Source organism: Schistosoma haematobium, chromosome 2 (genome assembly GCF_000699445.3).
Source record: "Schistosoma haematobium chromosome 2, whole genome shotgun sequence".
Taxonomy (NCBI): Eukaryota; Metazoa; Platyhelminthes; class Trematoda; order Strigeidida; family Schistosomatidae; genus Schistosoma; species Schistosoma haematobium.
This window is the reverse complement of record NC_067197.1, coordinates 30812713-30831960: the sequence shown is the minus strand read 5'-3', so window position 1 is coordinate 30831960 and position 19248 is coordinate 30812713. Positions and strand designations below refer to the sequence as shown.

The 19248-nt window shown below is 36.0% G+C and overlaps 2 protein-coding genes across 2 annotated transcripts in view; one reads left to right on the top strand and one right to left on the bottom strand.

The window, feature by feature from the left end:
• Positions 1–5258: 5258 nt before the first annotated feature.
• Positions 5259–9090, top strand: MS3_00006703 (uncharacterized protein; the record flags this gene model as incomplete). Its single annotated transcript, XM_012936826.2, has 1 exon — positions 5259–9090. The coding sequence occupies exon 1, from the start codon at positions 5353–5355 to the stop codon at positions 9088–9090; it is 3738 nt and encodes a 1245-aa protein (XP_012792280.1). The 5' UTR covers positions 5259–5352.
• Positions 9091–12185: 3095 nt separating this feature from the next.
• The window catches only part of GOT1 (Golgi Transport), a 41421-nt gene continuing 34358 nt past the window's right edge, over positions 12186–19248 (bottom strand). Inside the window, exon 8 of the mRNA XM_051214920.1 lies at positions 12186–13353. Coding sequence (XP_051068105.1) covers positions 13211–13353 — 143 coding nt within the window. The 3' untranslated portion in view covers positions 12186–13210. The remainder of the gene's footprint in view (positions 13354–19248) is intronic.

The following is a 19248-nucleotide window of genomic DNA, read 5'->3' as shown; positions in this document are numbered from 1 at the left end:
GAAAAAGGGTATGGATATGTGTTTACTTGTTTGCAAACATGGGCAGTACATATTGAAATGATGTGTAGCTTGATTACTGATTCATTTTTAATGGCTTTATTACGTTTTATTGGAAGAAGAAGGAAACCTCCGGAGATTTACAGTGACAGTGCGTCAAGCTTCGTGTGGACAGTTTCTGAGTTAAGCAAGTTTGTGCAGCAGTCGAATCAGAAGATAAACATTGAATTGTCAGTGAGGCCCTCATCCAACAGCATGGGTGGAGTTTGGGGAAGATTGATTAGGTCTATATCACGACTGTTATCGTTGATCACCAGAGAACAGGTGAAGCAGGTCTCCTTGAAGCTTTGGATTAGTCTTTGTTGTTATTAATGTAGTTAGGTCGAGTAGGCGTACTGTTGTAAGTCCTACTCGTTCCTATGGTGTGATATGTTATATAATGAACCATGACCGTAGGCATCAAGGCAGCTTGTGTGGTATAGAGGGATTTTGGGGGCCGGTGTAAGATCCATTTTGAATGTTTTGTGTGTTGGTGAAAATCCCTCCATATATATACTTGTACTTTGTTCCTATTGATCCCCTTAGTTGTACACTGTTGTCTTTTGATTACATTTGAATTGTTAATACTTGTATTTTTTATTATAGTTTTTGTTTTTCTTACGCATTCACTAAGTTTGTGTTTCTTCCTGAACTGCATCTGTGTTATTTTACTTGACACTCGTTCTTGGCGGTAGCCATATTGATTTGCTCCTCCTTTTGTGTATGTTCTATCCAGTCAGGATAGAATAACGTTCATTTGTTGTGACTGGTAATTTTCCCTCATCTTCTATCAACTTCTTTATTTATTGCAATTTAGATTTGATTGATTGAGCAATTATTGGTTGAATAGCCGGGTGGTAATATTTGTTTAGGAAACAATTTACATTTAAATTTATGATGAATTATAGGACCGCTATTTACCCGATTACTTGTTTTGATTTCGACGGGAAAGGGCGCGTGCCTAACGTACCTGGACGGCTATTCTTCTATCCAAACCGTAGTTTGGATTCGACAGTATATGTGATTTCAAAATGAAAATCGTCAACCACTTATCTGCGAATGTCAGGATTTAACGACAAAACGGATAAGTTTTACGAACCTGAAAATTCAGTAATTCCTACCTGACAGGCATAACTGAAACGTGAGTATCTTTCAAAACTACGGACTGAGAGCTGGGATTACATGATGTCTTTGTTTCTCATAGTCAGGAAAACAGGAGTAAGAAGTGATGCTGCTATATACGTGAGAGGCCTGTTTTCAGCTTGACGTGGACCATCGATAAGAACTCTTGCTGAATGACGCTTCAGTTATGAAAGCGCATACAGATGGCCCAAAACTCTACAAATACCTCAAGAGAAGACGAACACCAGTACCAGATCAAGCTCATCGACAGTTTCGCTCCTGATCATGAGAGTTTACTTAGTAATGCGACTCCTTTAGACAAACCAAAAACCAAAACTTGTTGTTATTGGGTCCTAAAGTTGCAACCAATACGAAGGATGGTGTCACAGAGCCAGTGGCTAAACTGTAGTTCGGGACATTCGAACGAAATCGCCCACTCTAGCACCACAGGAATCCAGAGAGTAAACCTTAGAAGTAGACCGGCCAATACGAACGACATCATCCAAAGGAGGTTGTATCTCTTTGCGGGCATGGTCACTCCACTATATTGAACAAATTGGTCTTACTTATATGAGCCCCTAGTTTGCTCTTCTGAACCAGGGAATGATCCCAGACAAGTGGAAGCTGACACGTGAAAATCTCCTATAGAGGGTAGGATAGAAAGCGTTTTAACGGCCGCCATGTGACCCTCACTCCATTACCCGTTACGACTACGATATCTCTGGTTTATGACAGCTTATATGACCATCTGATATCTATAAATGTATTTTAAGACTAAAAGTACACTTTCATGATAGGTAGTACTCGTTTTGCGAACCCTCGAGGTGCAGTGGACATAGCTGAACTATGAACATTCAACACACGATTGAGAGTTAATGTACAATATCTTGATTTCCCAAAACCTTTTGGTAGGGTCAGAAAATCGCGTACAACAAGTTCAAGACGGTAAACATTCAGTCACCACTGTTTGATGGTCTTACGTTTTATTTAAGTAATCTATCTAAAGTCAGGATAATCCAGTCATTTCCACAGGCTGTACGTTGTCCTAATAGGGTGCCGGAATGTTTGGTACTGGAATCTCTGACCTTGTCCCCTTGCATAAACAGATTTTTCATTTGAAATTTAATTATTTTCCCGGTGATTCAGCGCTTTAGAGAGGAACCAGCTACATGAATAATAAGCCAGCGTTTCTGACTCGTTCCCAAGGTCGGTAAGCCAATCCTGGACAAACCTTCAACTTTAGTGTCTAAAGTGGCTCATATATAATATGTTACAAGCACAACATATGACTTGAATAGTCATGCATTAGAAGTCTAATTAGTGGGAATACATTTCGGCGTTTCGGTTCCCTATGGCCTAAATCTTACACTGGCAAAACTGTGCATGCGATAGTCGTTGAGGGGGTAAGTTCGCAACACAATTTTGACCAGGATGACAAAACAGTTTTCTACCTGCTTTATGGCCCAATTTACAGAATATAAACAAGGTTTTTCCCTCCTCCACAACAAACTCTGGTGAGTATCAAAAGGACAATCACGAACTAACGTAGGGGTCTTAAGTTTAGTCCTTCTGAAGAACTCATCTACTTTTATCATGTACCAAAGTCTCTGTCTAGAATAATCTGCGATCCGATGCTGCCCGTTTAACGAAAGTTTTTTGTATTCCACTAGTAGTGATATGAAACCTGTTATGATAATGCCTGATATGTCACTTCGTGAACGAAATCTCATTAGAATTATTACGACGAAATATTACTGGACATGGTGTCCCGGATAACACAGGCCCTAATAATACAGACTGGGTTTATATAGCTGTTTAAAGGTTATGAACATATTGATCCGAAAAATGGGACAATTAGCTACGAAAAATGGAAATCCTAGACCCTGGACACTGACTATAACCCACCCATCTTCTCGAATGGTAGCTACCATTATTGAAGCATTGCGTGCGCAGACACTAATACCAACTCAAATGCATTCGGACAGGCCATATGATGCAAGAAATAAGCACAAAACTTATTGTGACTGACCATTCTACTTATGAACAGTTTAAAACAAGAAGAAACGTGGAAGGGACGGGGACTAATAATTCAAGCAAGCAAGAAGCCAGTATGCGAAGGTGATAGATAAAGATAGGCTTCATTAACAGGACAAGTCGTTCGAAAAATGTGTCCCCGATCGGAAAAGCTTATTCCATCACACAGCCTCTCTCCAATAAGCCAAAACCAGGGTTTTCAGGTAGTTAGGTCATTATGGCCCAATAAACAACGAAATAACAATGCTTTCAAACAATTAAACTGTAGCTTTGGGACTATATCGATGAAACCTTCGTCTGAAAGTCGACAGGAGCATCAGAATTGAACCTTGGGCACTGGTCTGACGTACCAGAAACTGCAGTATTTTAACAAGGGAACTTCTACTGGCCAGTTTATGGCTCATTCTGTTGCACTGGGAGTAGCTGCTTCGGTATTAGTAACACCACCTAGCGTGATTTTTGAGCATTTACTTTACCATAACTCCGTTTACGACAATCGCCCATTCTTAAAGGAAGCCGACACAATGAACCTTAAAGCTACCTGTTGGAAGCACTCTCTCAATGCCCTAAAAATTGGTGGAGTCTTTGGTATGAGGTGATTTGACTGAATACGTGATAGCCATAAACGTATTTTCACCCCGAAAACATTGAGTCAGGAAGGGTGACTCCTGTATGAACATATCTAAATAACAGATAGTTTAAAGTAAGGGTAAATTTAACTTTTCACTTGTTATAGAATGTTCTAGTGGGTTTCCTCAGGGCCGAACACTAGAAATCCTTCTCTTTTTGATTCAAATACATGACCTACCTCATCAAGCATTGTATGATTCATAATTTTTCATAGACAGTGTGAAACGTTGTGAAGAAATTTTCGACCAAGGTGACAAGCCGTCACTCCATGAGAATCTGGCTCGACTTCGAGTTTCAGCGGATTAGGACGAACTTATTTTCAACAATTCGAAGTGTAAAGAGATTTATCTGGGACAGTTTTTAGACTATTCATAAAGTTTAGTTAACTCCCCTCTAGGAATATCCCAAGTTGGAAAAGATCTGATCTAAAGTCTTGCGCCGGCAACGTTGGAGCACATTTTTGGCATGTTTGACAGTAGAACTTCCCATCTAATTTTCATCAGTTTTATTCGACCACATTTAGAGTGTGAAAATATTGTAGTTACCCCCTCACTTCACAAGGAAGAGGACGCACTTGAACTCATCCAAAGGTGAGTTACGAAGTTGTTAGGAGGCTTAAACTCAAACCTTGTGAAAATCTCTTCGAACTACTGAAAATTTGCCTATCAAAATATAGGCGGCTCACAGGTGATCTCATGATTTATAACATCCAAAACACTTTTAAACACCCCCTTGAATAGCTAAGTGAGCTCGGCGTTTACACAAAACTTGATGATATCACCATAAATTTGAGATACAAGAGAACAGAACGAACTGTAAGCGCGCCTTCTACGCCTTAACAGTTGTTGAATGCTGGAATTTGCTGCCGGCTGAGCTAATCCAAGCGATATATCAGTGGACCTTTGAAGAAAAATTTGATCTACTCCTAGGTAATAAACACAGTATGTCACTACAATTTATGGATACTTCGCCTTTATTTGCTACATATACCTTGATCTTTATCTGAAGCCGCCAGTGACCCACTAATTCTAGATATTGAAACTCGTTGTGCGAAGACCTATTCTGTTTCGTCCAAGATCATTGGAAATATTAGATACACAATTTCCCGATTTTGGAGTAAATTTTATCAGATTTGGGAAGAATGTTGAAAAACTGTGATGGAAAATCTCGAATTGTCTTTGAACAACCCTAAAAACCTTTGATGAAACGTTTTCACTTTGTGAAAAACCGAGAATTTTTATGACCTTCTGGATACATAAAATTTTCGCTAAATTAGAAAATTTAGGTAGATATTTTAAACGACTGTCTTCAACGAAGAGCGGTGACGAAAGTTTTTGGGAAATTATATCAATTAATCATTACCTTCAAAGGTAATATTTAATATTTTCACATGGTATTTTGTATTGTATATTGTGACCTTGAAGTCGGCGGCCTTTTAACTGTGCTTCCAGTATTCGTCATCGTTAGTCTTTACTTGCCGGTCAGTTTCACGTGAGTGGTGAACATCGATTGTTTATATAGTATCGCCATATGTCTCTTGTATTTTCGAAGCAAAATTATTCTGCTCCACATAATAGTGATCAGGAGCTTGTTAGACAACTGACTGACTTGATACGACAAAATGTTCCATATTCCAAAAGACTTGATGTTTTGGGCATATTGTCTTACACAACAGATAATGGGTGCGAAAAGTTTATAAAGATTGATTCCTCATTTTCCGCTGCCAATGAAGGAGCGTCTGAAAAGCTTAAGAATCTCTCCGATTATTCCACACTAAATTCTGTTAAGATTTCTGCTGACCATAATCCAACCAAAACTGAAGCTACTGATGATTATTCACAGGATATTGAAAGTGAGCAGCATAGCTCTACTCACTCTCCTGGTGCCTCACCTCCTCTATTACCACCATCGATTATCCAGGTTGGCAGGGTTGGTCGAACAGATGAAAAACCTGATCCTAACGAGTCTGAACACGCTTTAGTCACTCAGCCTTCTGATGTATTTCAATCAACAGAATGTGACGCAGATGATAATGCCTACCGCCGCTGCCGCAGGAAGTGTCGAAATCCTAAGCGCCAAGTTTTTGACTCTGATTCACACGCTGGAGATAGTGATGTCGAAGATGTTGCTACTGACGTCGAAGATTCAGTTCAGACATCTAAATCTCAAGATTATATAGATATCGCTGCAAAAGTCCCTCGAATAGATCCACAGGTCATTGTTACTGTCTCTAACTGTTGTATGAAGGAAATTCCATCAGTTACAAATTCGAATTCTGACATTGATATGGTATCTATTTCTTTAAGTAGTAGCTTACAGGATGTTCCTCCTTCACCTTCGGTTTTATCCACATCCCCAACAGCTGCCAGTGTTTCTTTTGTCCCCATGCACTATTCTACTGTCAATAGGTATTTAAGTCCACAAGTTACCACTAGTGACGTCTCGGCGTTGGTGAACAACCAAATAAGTTCTGGCACAAAGTATGCCATTTCAGCGAAGTCTTTGGGCTTGGGGGATATTGGGGACCTCTGTGGGATTCTACCGATAAATGCTCTCCTGGGAAAAACTCTCATATCCGGAAATGATACAAATGGGTCTTCCAAATTGCTATTTGCTAACAATATTGGTACAGCAGTTTGTCCAAGTGCTTCAGAAACGGTCAATCCCTCGGGGTTTACTCAGCAAATGACACAGTGTATTAGTTCTTCATCTTGCACAAATCAGAATCTTATATTAAACTCAAACTTAGCGGCTGCTGTTGCTGCAGCGATTTCTAACTCTTCATTTTCACTGTCCAGTAATAGTAATCCAGTTGCTAACAATGGGTCAAATCTAACTACAAGTATACCTACACTGAATACTCCTTCAATAGCCTTAACAGGGCCATCCGGAGAGATTCTGGGCACAATACCAATAGCGTCTGCTAACTCATCTCAGAATATTATTTCTTCAGCCTTAGGAAGTGGTGTCGTTCAGCCTTGTTCTATAAATAATTCTCTGACAACAGTTAGTGTTACGCTACCAGCTAATCCAATTACTGGTTCTTCGACAGGCTTGGCAAACACACTGAACTGGCTACGCTGTGCCACAGCTACAGTGGACCCTAATTCACACCACGTCATCAACAGTTTTAATCCAGGTGTTAATGCGTCATCGTTTTCCGTAACATCAGGCAATCCTGTTGCTCTTCTTCAATCTTTAGTCACGCAACAACAGCAACAGGGAGTACAAGCTCAGATACAAAAACAGCAACCATTGCAACCGGCATTTTCAGTGGGACCTACTTTAGCTTTAATTGGGACCTTAGGACTTAATTCTCCAGCAACATGTTCAGTTACTGGACAACATCCATCAGAAACAATATTTACATCTAATACAGGATTGTCGACTCCTGTGTCAACAGTTTTACCCAGTACGTTGCATAATAATGCTCAACCAGGTCCCGTTAATAGCAACGCAGCCTTAGTGGCTGCTGCCTTGCTACGGAGTTTGACCAATGTGAAACAGTCAAACCAAGAACTAACCGATTCCAATACCATTGATGCGAATTCGTACAATCCCCCAGCATCTCTAACATTGATTACAAACAGCATTCCTTCCTCCGTCAATGTTGTTGCCTCAACAAAGGCAAATATAATTGGTTTTGATGAGTCGGCAGGCCATGGGAACAACATATTGACTAATAGGATTGTTCAATCAACTCTTAACTTAAATGGTGTTATTACTTCAAGCCAGGCACCGACTGTTTGTCATACAGTTTCTACTCCAACACAGAATATGCCAACTCGCAATTCTATTATGCTATCTTATCCCCGTGGAGGAACAGAAATGAATCTCTTACTAACTCCAGCATCTGCACATGCATTTGGTACATCTCATTTAACTCCTCTCACAGCTGTCCCTGCAGCATTGTCCTTCCAGGGTTTACCTACATCACAGTCTACAAGTCTAACACTAACTTCACCTGTGTTACTCCAAACTCCAGTTACATCCACAGTAATCCAGACTACAGGAGCTATTTCCGAAATCACCACCACAACTAATTCGTATATGGTCCCATCTACCACTTCATTCGACCAAACATCACATAAAACTGATAAAACTTTGACTTATGTCACGGAACGCACTTCAAAAGTTACATCTAACTCCAGTCAAGCTCCAACTTCAAGTTCTGATCCTACTACATCTGCTATAGACAGAATTCTCCAAACCATAAAAGGGTGTATGAGTGCTAATGCAAATCGAGAGTCAGACAATAAACTAAAAATACGCAAAAACGAAAGCAACGGAACATACCAAACCATCACAGGTGATGAGGTCAATAGTAATCGTGCTCATGATACAAAAAAGGCAACTGGAACTAGATTTCCTCCAGCAAATAAAAATAGTCTGTCACTTGAGAATGATTGTGTTTCTCGCTCAGCGACTACAAATGATCGATTACCTCTCCCACCACTACAAAAAAGTGCTGGAGAACCATCGGAAAGTAGTCCGTCAACTCCCATCAACAAGTTTTATCGATGCAGATACTGTGGGAAAACTTTTAACCGAAAATTCTGTCGTGAACGACATGAAAGACTTCATACTGGTGTGAAACCTTATTCCTGTGAACTTTGTGATGAGAAATTTATTCGTCTTGAAGATAAAAAGCGACATGTTAGATCGCTACAACATTACTTTTCTAATAGAGGGTCTCTAAGAACCAGTGGACTAGATGATCAGATCGATGGAGGTACGGGTCTAGGTGCTGAACCATCCAGTGTGCTGCCACTGCTGGCACAAACACTTCAAGGAGGGACGAATATAGAGACTTCTGAAAAGGAAACTGAAGAGTTGTGTAATGGAACAGATGAACAAAATTTAAGTAGTCATTTAAGTGAAAATGAATCAGAAGTTGCTGCAGCAGTTGTAGAGTTCGATAGTGAATCACGTGATCCAGAAGAAAATGAGCACTGTAATGATGATACAAAAAATGCTTCGCATTTAACATTAGGCGACGGAAACCATATCATCCAGAAGGAAGATACAGAAGATAAATTACGAGAGATAAAAACCAAATTGGAGGAACCATCGGATGATCTTTTAACTAATCTCCGCCTAACATCTAAAATACAATTCAACAAAACTAGATGTCGAGCAGCTTTAAAAGAAACTCAAACAGCTGTAAATTCGTCAAATGAAAGCTTCTGTGAACTAATCAAAGTACCTAACGTTGTTCTTTTTACTACTGATAATGCTACTGATTCAAAGACTACGACCAACTTATAGCTTCTTATAACAATTATTTTTGACTGACGCTTTACGTAGCTGTGCCATGCTGGTCACATTTGTTTAATTAACCTTCCTATAATCTGTACAGCTGTATAAAATGTTTATTAGCATCTCTTATGTAAGTATATTTACTCGTTTGTTTAAAGGACATTACTTTCACCGGATATTATTTTAACATATGATAATTTGTTGTACAAACGCAGAGAAATTTCTTTAGTTCTGTCTTCGTAATTTGTCACAATGTAATCACTGAAAAACATTCCAGAATCCAAATGTTTCCAAGTGTTCAGCCTACCATCAACTAACTTTTATTTCGTGTTGTCTTTTGTTCGAATTTGTTTTGAAGTCAACATTTCTATGTATGTCAGTTATATATTTATTAAAAACCACTATATATTAGTGATGTGTACATTTAAATTCTGCTATTTTACGTGCTTGAAATATTTATTAGTTACATCAAAAACAGGCTATATTTAACTATCTTAGTTTTTTCTTTATAGCTAGTATGGCTTTGTTTACGCTAATCTTGTAATAAGATTGTATCTCATATACTTGGTAGGTTGCTGAGTAGAGTAACTGGTTGTACGAAAGAACCTACTTCTTGCGGTCACCTTTGTTAACCGAATATTGCTAGCGCTTATAACAACAATGTCTCAACCCAATATTTTAAACTATTTGGTCGTCTTCCATTAGTTGTTGTTGTATAGTGGTGTATTCTAATGATAATATAAGTGGTTTCTGATAAAGCCCGTAAACTGAATCAAGACAAACACGGTGGTGGTAGGGAAAAACTAATTGTTGAAAGTTATAGACTTTAAGAAGCAATAGGTACTTTAATCTATCTTGTGTTTTATGTATGAAATCTGACAAAGTTATCAAACCTTCAGTCTCTTCCATCAAATATCACGATAAAATTTATACTTAGTTATTTAAGTTGTGAATCTTAATGTGTACTGCTTTGAGTTTACGCATCGCATTTCTACATCCCCACTAATTCGTGAATTTCTAGTCATAAACTTTCAGTCGTGGTTTGTTCATACCAATAAGAAACATACAGGAAACTAGATGTTGAGTTGTTGATAGGCATTCTGTTAGTGATTAAAACAAACAATCTTGTGATTGGGGGAGAACAGCCCGCAAGTTAGAAGAGCAGAAGACTACATCTACTCAAAGTTTCGCAAGATTATTTAAAGTCACTTACATTCAAATCTTAAATTGATGCTCGACTTGATCGAACAAAGCTTATAGTTCATTTATCTGTTCATCAAGCAACTAAATCTTGTCCACTTAATACAGCCAAGACAATTTCTTGCTTCATTGTGTTATGTGAGTTCTACCCAGATTATCAACTCAATCTTAAGTGATTGTCTGTAAAGTTTCATCAACTGAATGATTAAATAATTCAGCCTTTAAACAAATTTTTTCGAACATTGCGGAAACAGTTATTATGGTTGATTCAAGGTTCATAATAGCCTATGACTAATTGGTGGCATTTAAAAATGAGTGCAAGTAGGCTAATTTCCCTAACTATCTATGATTTCCATGGTCTTAGTGCGCTGTGTCTTACTTTATTGAACGACCCATAAGTATGACAATATGGATGCATCTTAAAACTATGCAATGGCATAAATGTTTATCGTAGGTGTCTACCGACCCCCTGTATAAAAATCGGTTCTAAAGGACAAATGTACCTGTCTGAAATTGGACCATACTAGTCACTTGGGTACATTCCGAAAGTAATAAAGGGAGATAACTCAGTTCCAGTGGACACGGAGAGTCCACCTAGGAGAAATGGAAAACCTTGATTCCAAATCAGTGGTGCACATGGACTGGCTCCAGGATCCTGAAAGAACAAACGGCGTATGAACCTGTTGTTGCTCACCGACTACCATGGGACTGCATCTCCTGACGTTGTTCCACTACCTTGTGGATCAGACCTTTAGGTCGAAGGCTCCGGGTGTGGCCCCTTAAGAAAACCATGTGCCTCGACCCGGGCACCTTGGCAGTATCCCAACCCTCGCACAAATCGAGTGATTTATGTGGCACATATCTATTTGATGCCTCTTTGTACCAATGTTTATGTGTTTAAATAAAAAAATTAAAACCTTATCGGTACATATTTCTCAATCATTATTAAACTTAAAGTATTCATGCTACGACAATATCTAGTTTGTCTAGTCACTTCTCACTCAGCGCTCGAAGTATGAGTCAGCATAAGCCCTATGAATAGATGAGGCAAACAAATATACAGAACGCCAGTTTCGTCCCACTTACTACTTGTCAGCTGGCTGAATATCTATCCCTGGGAGTGCTCACATTATTTATATTAGCACTAAGACTTGTTGTTCTAAATGTTAGAAAGTTATCTACTTATTTAGATTAAGTATTCCATATGGATCAGCCATAAAATTAATTCTGGACTTGTGTTGTCTTATAGTTGATTTTTGGAGGTACGAATCTATAAGGGATGCCGAATTCCATAGAATACCCTGGTCAATAGACTTTGATGAGTAGTAGGACCTGCTGCCACTCGGATAGTTAGCTCAATAATACTTCCTTTTTTAATTTTCAGTAGTTTCATTCTGTAGACTGATAGTCAACATAAACCAAATGATTCATCTAAAGATTGGCATGGCCTCGTTCCAAGTTGCAATAGTGTCTAATAATACCTGGTCTGTTACCCTTCCAATGAAATATCCCGAATTTTTAATGTAGAATACTGGGCGGTTAACACCAATGCGTAAGTGTGAGTCAGACAGTTTTTAGAGTTATTCACTACAGTCGTGACAAAACCCAAATCCCGTTCTCATAAACCTTACTAATTCTATTCTGCAATACAAATGTCGAAGCTTGTGTTACAAACGGTACTAATGTTGAATAGTTTGACGACTAACGATTTTGATTGACTATGTATTGAACAAACGTTTGTTAGCTATTACGTTCTTCTATAACCATTTATATACGGCCTCGTATCATCCGTTAATCATACATAAAATAATTTGCGGCAAATAGAACGAGCCTAATGGATAAGATTGTATCAAAGAAACGTTATTATTCACCTTTAGTTATTGAGATCAAAAAGTCAGTTTATCCTTAAAATGCAGTAAATTAAAGTGCACATGTCCATATAAAGCTTATCTAATTAGGAAACTGAAAGATACCGCATTAGTTGAGGACTTATTCGACAAATACTGGTCAAATTAGATCACGTATTTTTCGGATAACTTACGTAAGAAATGAGTAATAAATTCATTTGCCGAAAGGTGTTCGTCTAACTGTTTAACAAGACTACAATCACATCGGTCTAAGTTTCTTAATAACATATGAATAAATTCATGAACATTTTTAGCAAATTTAGATGTCTAGTTAGTGCGAAAAAAAACCCAGAATAACTGCTCTATTGACGAATTTCTAACTGAAACAACCTAGAGCTAAAAGCCTTCATTTAATAATCGCAAAACAGCATTTTCAACATGCATGTAATATTGATACGGAATTATAAAAGAAAAACATCAAAACCATACAAACTTATTTATTTAATTTACGATAAAAATGAAAAACATATACTTCCAAAACTTCGTATACTACTATCTATTCGCACATTTATTAGTAGATGCTGTCAATAAAAATACAATATACTAACCTTACACAAAAGAACGAGGAATAGTGCAGTAAAAAAGGATATAACCTGCCATCTCAATCATGAGTAGTGGTAACTAATACAAAATACTACAAATATTCAATCATATATAAATGTACTAATAGGAGAAAAATGGTTATATAAATAAGAAAACACTTCGTGTATGATACACCAGTGGTAGAAGAAATACATTAGGATGAAAGAAATGTATCAATGAAGAAGTAAATGGTGAAAACCAACATGACAGAACTAAGGAATATTGTGTCATGATGATGATGACGACGTCGATATAATGATGAGGAAGAAGAAATGCAACCAACTGTTAATTTCTTTAATCTCTCCTTTTAAAAAAAGAATAAATATATGAAAATTGTAACTAACATGAAAGAGGAAAATAACTACACATATATCCCGTATTCTTTTCTTTCTTTATTTATTCTAAACAAAATTTTGTTCATAATCAGTAATTTCCAGTGATTATTCTTTGACATTAATAACCGTATCATGTATAGCTTGTGCAATATGGTCAATATTGTTTGTAGTTAAAGCGCACATATTAATACGACCGTCATGCATAATGTATAAATGATGTTTTGTTTTCATATATTGTGTTTGGGTAGCTAATTTGTCAAGGGAGAAAAAAGAATAAAAAATACATTAAGATTCTGTAATAATAATAATAATAATAGTAAAAAATATTGAATATATTTACAAACTCTCCCATTAATTGATTATGATAAAGATGAGCAGACGCTAGTTTATTCAAACGACAATATTGTTAATTCAATTGCTGAAGCTTCAGACGGAGTTTTGTGGAGATTTTTAGAGATTTCATTGGTTGAAATCATGAGTCAATTGAAGCTAGACTACCATGGGAAACCTGGGAGCACTGGACAGCCGTTTCGTTCCAGTACGGGACTCCTCAACAGTGCGCATCCTCCCTTCCTTTATTACCTAACTTATAGATCATGTAGATCTATTGAATCAACAATATACATATTTTACGAAATAAAATTGTTTTTAAAAAATTTTCAATAACTATTTAATTGTATAAGGGTTAACAATCTTACTTAATTGTTGAAACTGAAATAAGTAGACTGGAAATCGAACCTGCTATCCAGTTGAAACTTAACTTTTAAGTACACTGTATTGCTATTAACTTTATTCAATACTAATGACAGTTAATATCAATTCTATTTAACTTGAAAATGAGAGAGAAAAAACATTCCTAACTGATAAAATTTATTTCACATTAATGACTGAATTACTTGTGATGAAAAACTTTCACTACTTATAGAAATTCATTGTTTTAACTGTGAAACAGATTGAGATTATATTTCTTGAAGAATAATAATAGTTTATACTTTTTTTCCATCGAACCGAAACAAAAAGAATAAGAGTATTATTTCAATAAAATGATGAAAATCAGTATATCTTGTGATCGTTTCCTTTTGTTGTTGTTTGATTATATTTTCCTTGAAAAAGCTTGGACCAGATTGCCAGGCGAAACGTTGGATTTACTTAAAAATCATTCGCTGAGATTTTACAAATACATTCTTCCTATTTAATGTCTCACATTAACTCGACGCCCAAATATTGTGAAACTATTCGTTCAAATTTAGACTAAAGTCCTTATTTAAGTTTCCTTTTTTTCCAATATCTACCAGATGTATAAAGATCTGGTTTGTCAAACCAGGTCTATTCAAGATAGTATAATAAATGATGAATCAAAATATGATGACAAATACTTATAGTATGTGAGCATAGATTTTTCAAGTCGATGACCGTTTAGTGGGAACCAAAACAACAAGTAATAAACCATGAAAACTACTCAATATAAAACTAATAAGACTTGATAAAAATTCTCCTTCTATGTATATTCTTAAAATATTTATATCTGAACTATTAACAAGCTGATGACCAGTGAACAATTAAAGTTTAAAAACAAGCATAACATAAATGAGATGTTAGGTAGTACAATCTCATGGCTTATGAAAAATGACATTTTAGTATATGAGTCAACAAACCTCATCATTTATAGTCAGTCATCTCAACAAAAAACGTAGTAGCTAACACAAATGTGCATTTGTCTAAATCGCTTCTAAACTTTTTAAAACCTACTCGTATGTTAGCCAGTGTTAAGTGTGTGGGTAGTATATAACTAGGTATGAGTAGTAAATGTCCCAATCACAAGACGATATAGACCTTAAACTCATGCCTTCATTCTGAATCTGGTCAGAGAAAGAGTAGTTCATCATTCAGCAATCCTAAAAATATGTGGTTAATATCCTCCAACTGCAAGGCAATAAATAAAATGACAGAAATAATAATAAGATTTAATGCCATGAGAAAATATATGAAATTCAAACACGCACTTGTCTAAAAGACATACAACCTAAATGTAGTTCGTATCCTGTTCTTTAATATTTTAAACCGAGTTTTCCTATTTTGTGCCTATAGATAATGATGATTAGCTTGCAACTTAAGTATTTACAGTTCAAATTAACAACTCTAAAAATTCGTCCTATTCTCATCAACATCCAAAATGGTTGTTCAAATCAATTTTTAAGTGTATGTCTATAAATGTAGCACCCGTGTGTAAGTAATCTGTATACATATTTGGTATAATTATATGCTTCCTACGAAGGCACACCCATCATTTCTGGTTAAAATAGTCCCACTCTATAAAACTAAAACTACTTTTCATTTCAGCTCATTTTTAATCTATAAAAATTTATGATTGGTCAAATTTGCTTAAGCATCATTATGATTACCGGGCAGAATGTTACATGATATATACACAACGCCACGCCAAACCACGTGAATGGCACGAATCGATCAGAATAAATAAATAAATAGAGCAGTTTCTCTTCTGTTTTCCTATCAGAGAATACCAGTTTCTCTGTCTTTCTCACTCTACTACTTTTGTTCATGAGACAAGTTCATTGATTAATTCTTTTTTCTCCCTTTTCATATTTATCCCATACACCCACTCACAGATTTGTTTTTACTTGAGCGCTAGAACAGATGACCTGTGCTCTCCCCAATACTGATAAATAAATGGAAATTTCTTGGAATCCTATCCTACCTACTCACTCACTCACTCACTCTAACACAGCTTCCAAATAATAAAACTAAACTTATATTACTGCTTTTCACATAATATATAACATATATATATGTGTGTGTGCTTCCATCCAACCATTGCTAAAACAGAATAAGTGAAAAATGATCCTATGTGTTGTATGCATACAGTAGCATCATTTAGTGTGTGAGTCTATACGGTATGTCTGCAATGTGAAATAGAGAATTTAATGCTTCTCTAGATTATAAAGCACTTCTTTTTCCTATCCTCGTGAGTATTCACACTATACGCTATACTCTCGCTATATTTGTTGTATATGTTCATTGACTAACTACTACCTCTCTCTCTCTCTCTCTCTCTCTATATATATATATATATATATATATATATATCATTAAGTTCCAAAGTATAGGCAACTACTTATAAAAATCAAAGGAGTGTAAAAGCTTACAAATTAATTGGTGCTTTTGTTCTTTCTCATTTATTACTGTTTTTCTAAAATACGTTTACATATATCATCATGATAACAGAATTATGCTTGTTGTTAAATAAAATAGATTTACAATATTCTCTTTTTTTACTAAATAGAATGATTTTAAAAGAAACTACTAACTGAACATGGCAACAACAATAGTGATCTTAATAACGTTGAGTAGCAGAAATGTTTTTTTCTTAGATCTTAGAACTATATAAGATAACTTACAACATGAAATGAACATAATTGTTTTAAAACAATAGAAATCACAGTTACTGACTATGGGAAATTATTAAATAACCATCCAGCTCAGAGAACAAAACACAATCGAAATCAGCCACCTGAGCTACAAGTCTTCTCCACAAGCTCAAAATATGCACATTTCAAATAATAATCTTATCGTTATTTCATTAGGAAATCTTCCCCTGTCTAATAATCTGACTAGAGATCTATGCTGTTATCAACTAATTTCATAAATTTTCTTAAGCCAGTTATACTTGTTAAACAACTCAGAGTTGACAAAAAAGATACCGAAAAATGAAATAAAAATACTTTAGAAGGATTGTATTTCAAGTACACTATAATAATTGACTCCTCCTGTAGCTCTTATAAGGTAAATGCCGGTCCCTAAACCGGGTAAAGGAGGAAGGTTAGGCAACTACATGTCGTAAAAAATAACTTTGCTAAAAAACGCTAACCAAAATAAACAATTTAAACTCTGTCCTCCGTGTTGAGGGAAGAATTATGACGCCTCATGGAGAAAGCCGATATTCTTCGGAAGTCACGAAGCCTATGCCCCTTCTAAGAACCAGAGCAACAATTGATATGTGTGTACACGGAATGTTCGAACAATGTGGGAGACCGAGAGGATCAATCAAGTAGCTGCCGGAATGAGGAGGTACAATTTGACGATACTCGTAATCAGTGAAGCACATTGAATCCAAGTCGGACAGAAAAGGATAATTTCGGGAGAGATGTTGCTGTACTCTGGTGAAGAAGAGGAGACTGCTCCGCATACCCAAGCAGTCGCCCTGATGCTGTCCAAAGAAGCACTTAATGCACTTATAGGATGGGAATTTGATGGATCCAAGATCATCAAAACATCCTTTAAAACAAAGTAGGGAATCACAATGAATGTTATCTTATGTTATTCACCCATCAATGATAGCAACAACGATGATAAAGATCATTTTTACGAGAGGCTTCAATCGATCATAGAGAAGTGACCAGGAAAAGACAAGACCATCCTGATTGGGGACTTAGACGCTAAAGTCGGAATGGACAACACCGGATATGAAGATATCATGAAACAACATGGACTGACTGGGAGAAAGAAACCCGGATGGCGAGGGATTTGAAAATCTATATACATTTATGGTGCCGTAATCTCTCTCCGATTTGATTGTGTGGTCGAAAACTGAGTTGTTTATCGATTGAATTTAAGAGAAACATAAATATGAAGTAAAGCTTCAGAATTGTCTAACTATGATATTTCATTAACTTACACACTTATTTGACTATTTGTTTTTGATTATGGAAAGAAAACATATTTCCCTATTTCCTTAACCAAAATAAATCGTCATTTACATAACTAACACAGGCTAGTAGTAACAATGATATCAACAAAGTGAACTTATAAGTTAACGGTACAAAAAATGTTAGTAATCAAAGGAGAAAGTGTTAAGGATAATGTGAGACCGAAGCATTCCGTGGTCAAGGTGTTAAATACACAGTTAATGAAACAATACCTCAATTCGGTGAAAACTACTACTATCTAGTAGCATTGTCTACTTATGAATTTTGAAGAAAATAAATATAGGAGCCAAAACTTATACATACTGGAATTTCATAAATGATATTAATTATGGTGGATTCAAAAGAGACATTAATTTTCTTTAATTGGTCCCAGTTGAGTAAAACTATTTCTAAGATTAAGTGCTCGTCATAAGAGACGTAAAAGTCCCCGATTCAACGCTCGATGTAATTATGGACATGCAACTAGAAGGAGACAATTATCCAGTGCTTCCTGGTTTACAATAGTTATCCAACTAAAACTGATACAGAATGTTAAATGTAAAATTCAACAGTCTCCACAAACTCCCTATGTAACTACTTTTATTGATATATATTGCTTGTAAAGCCGGTAGTCAAACGTTACACATTACAATGAGGTAAAATTCACATTCCTAATTATTATAATAGAGACATTTATTGCTCAAGTATTTTACTATCCTTTATGAGGAGAGAGTTACGAATACATTCAATCACGAATAATTTCAAGTACAGAATATAGCTTACTTTTTATTAATTAGTCTCAATCGATTGTTATATAAGTGTAAGTGGGGAGATTTTAATGCATCAATGTATTAAAAGAAGATTGAGGAAAATAATAATAATAATAATGAAATGTTAAAAATGAATAGGATTATATTAAATTTAATCATTTGTGATATAATTAAGCAGATGTGTAGAGAAGGGTATATATGAATACAAATTGTATAGTGATACGAGCCATCAAATAGTATGTAATACAAACTTCAGTAATATACAGAAATAAATCTTGACATGTACGCACAATTTTTGTTAACACAGAAATTTTTCTTTGTAAAAGTATCATATATTATTTTATTAATATTTGTATTAGTATGTGGACTGAACCTTAGGGATTATGAGTAACATAGCAACGTCGAAAACAATAGGCTATGTTTGAATGAAGATTGATTTTGGTCTTTCTAATTGTCTGTTTGTGTATAAGTGTATTTTGTGTTCGGATTTAGTGTGCATGCACTTCTGTGCCGAGAAACAATGACATATAAGAAATTACTACTGTGTCGTATAATTTAAATAGTAAAAAGATTCGTCACGATTATGGGTAAAATCATTCACCGGATTACTTGAGTATGAGCCACAATCTAAATGCAGGTGTTAATGTGATACTACCTGGTTGTCCGAACC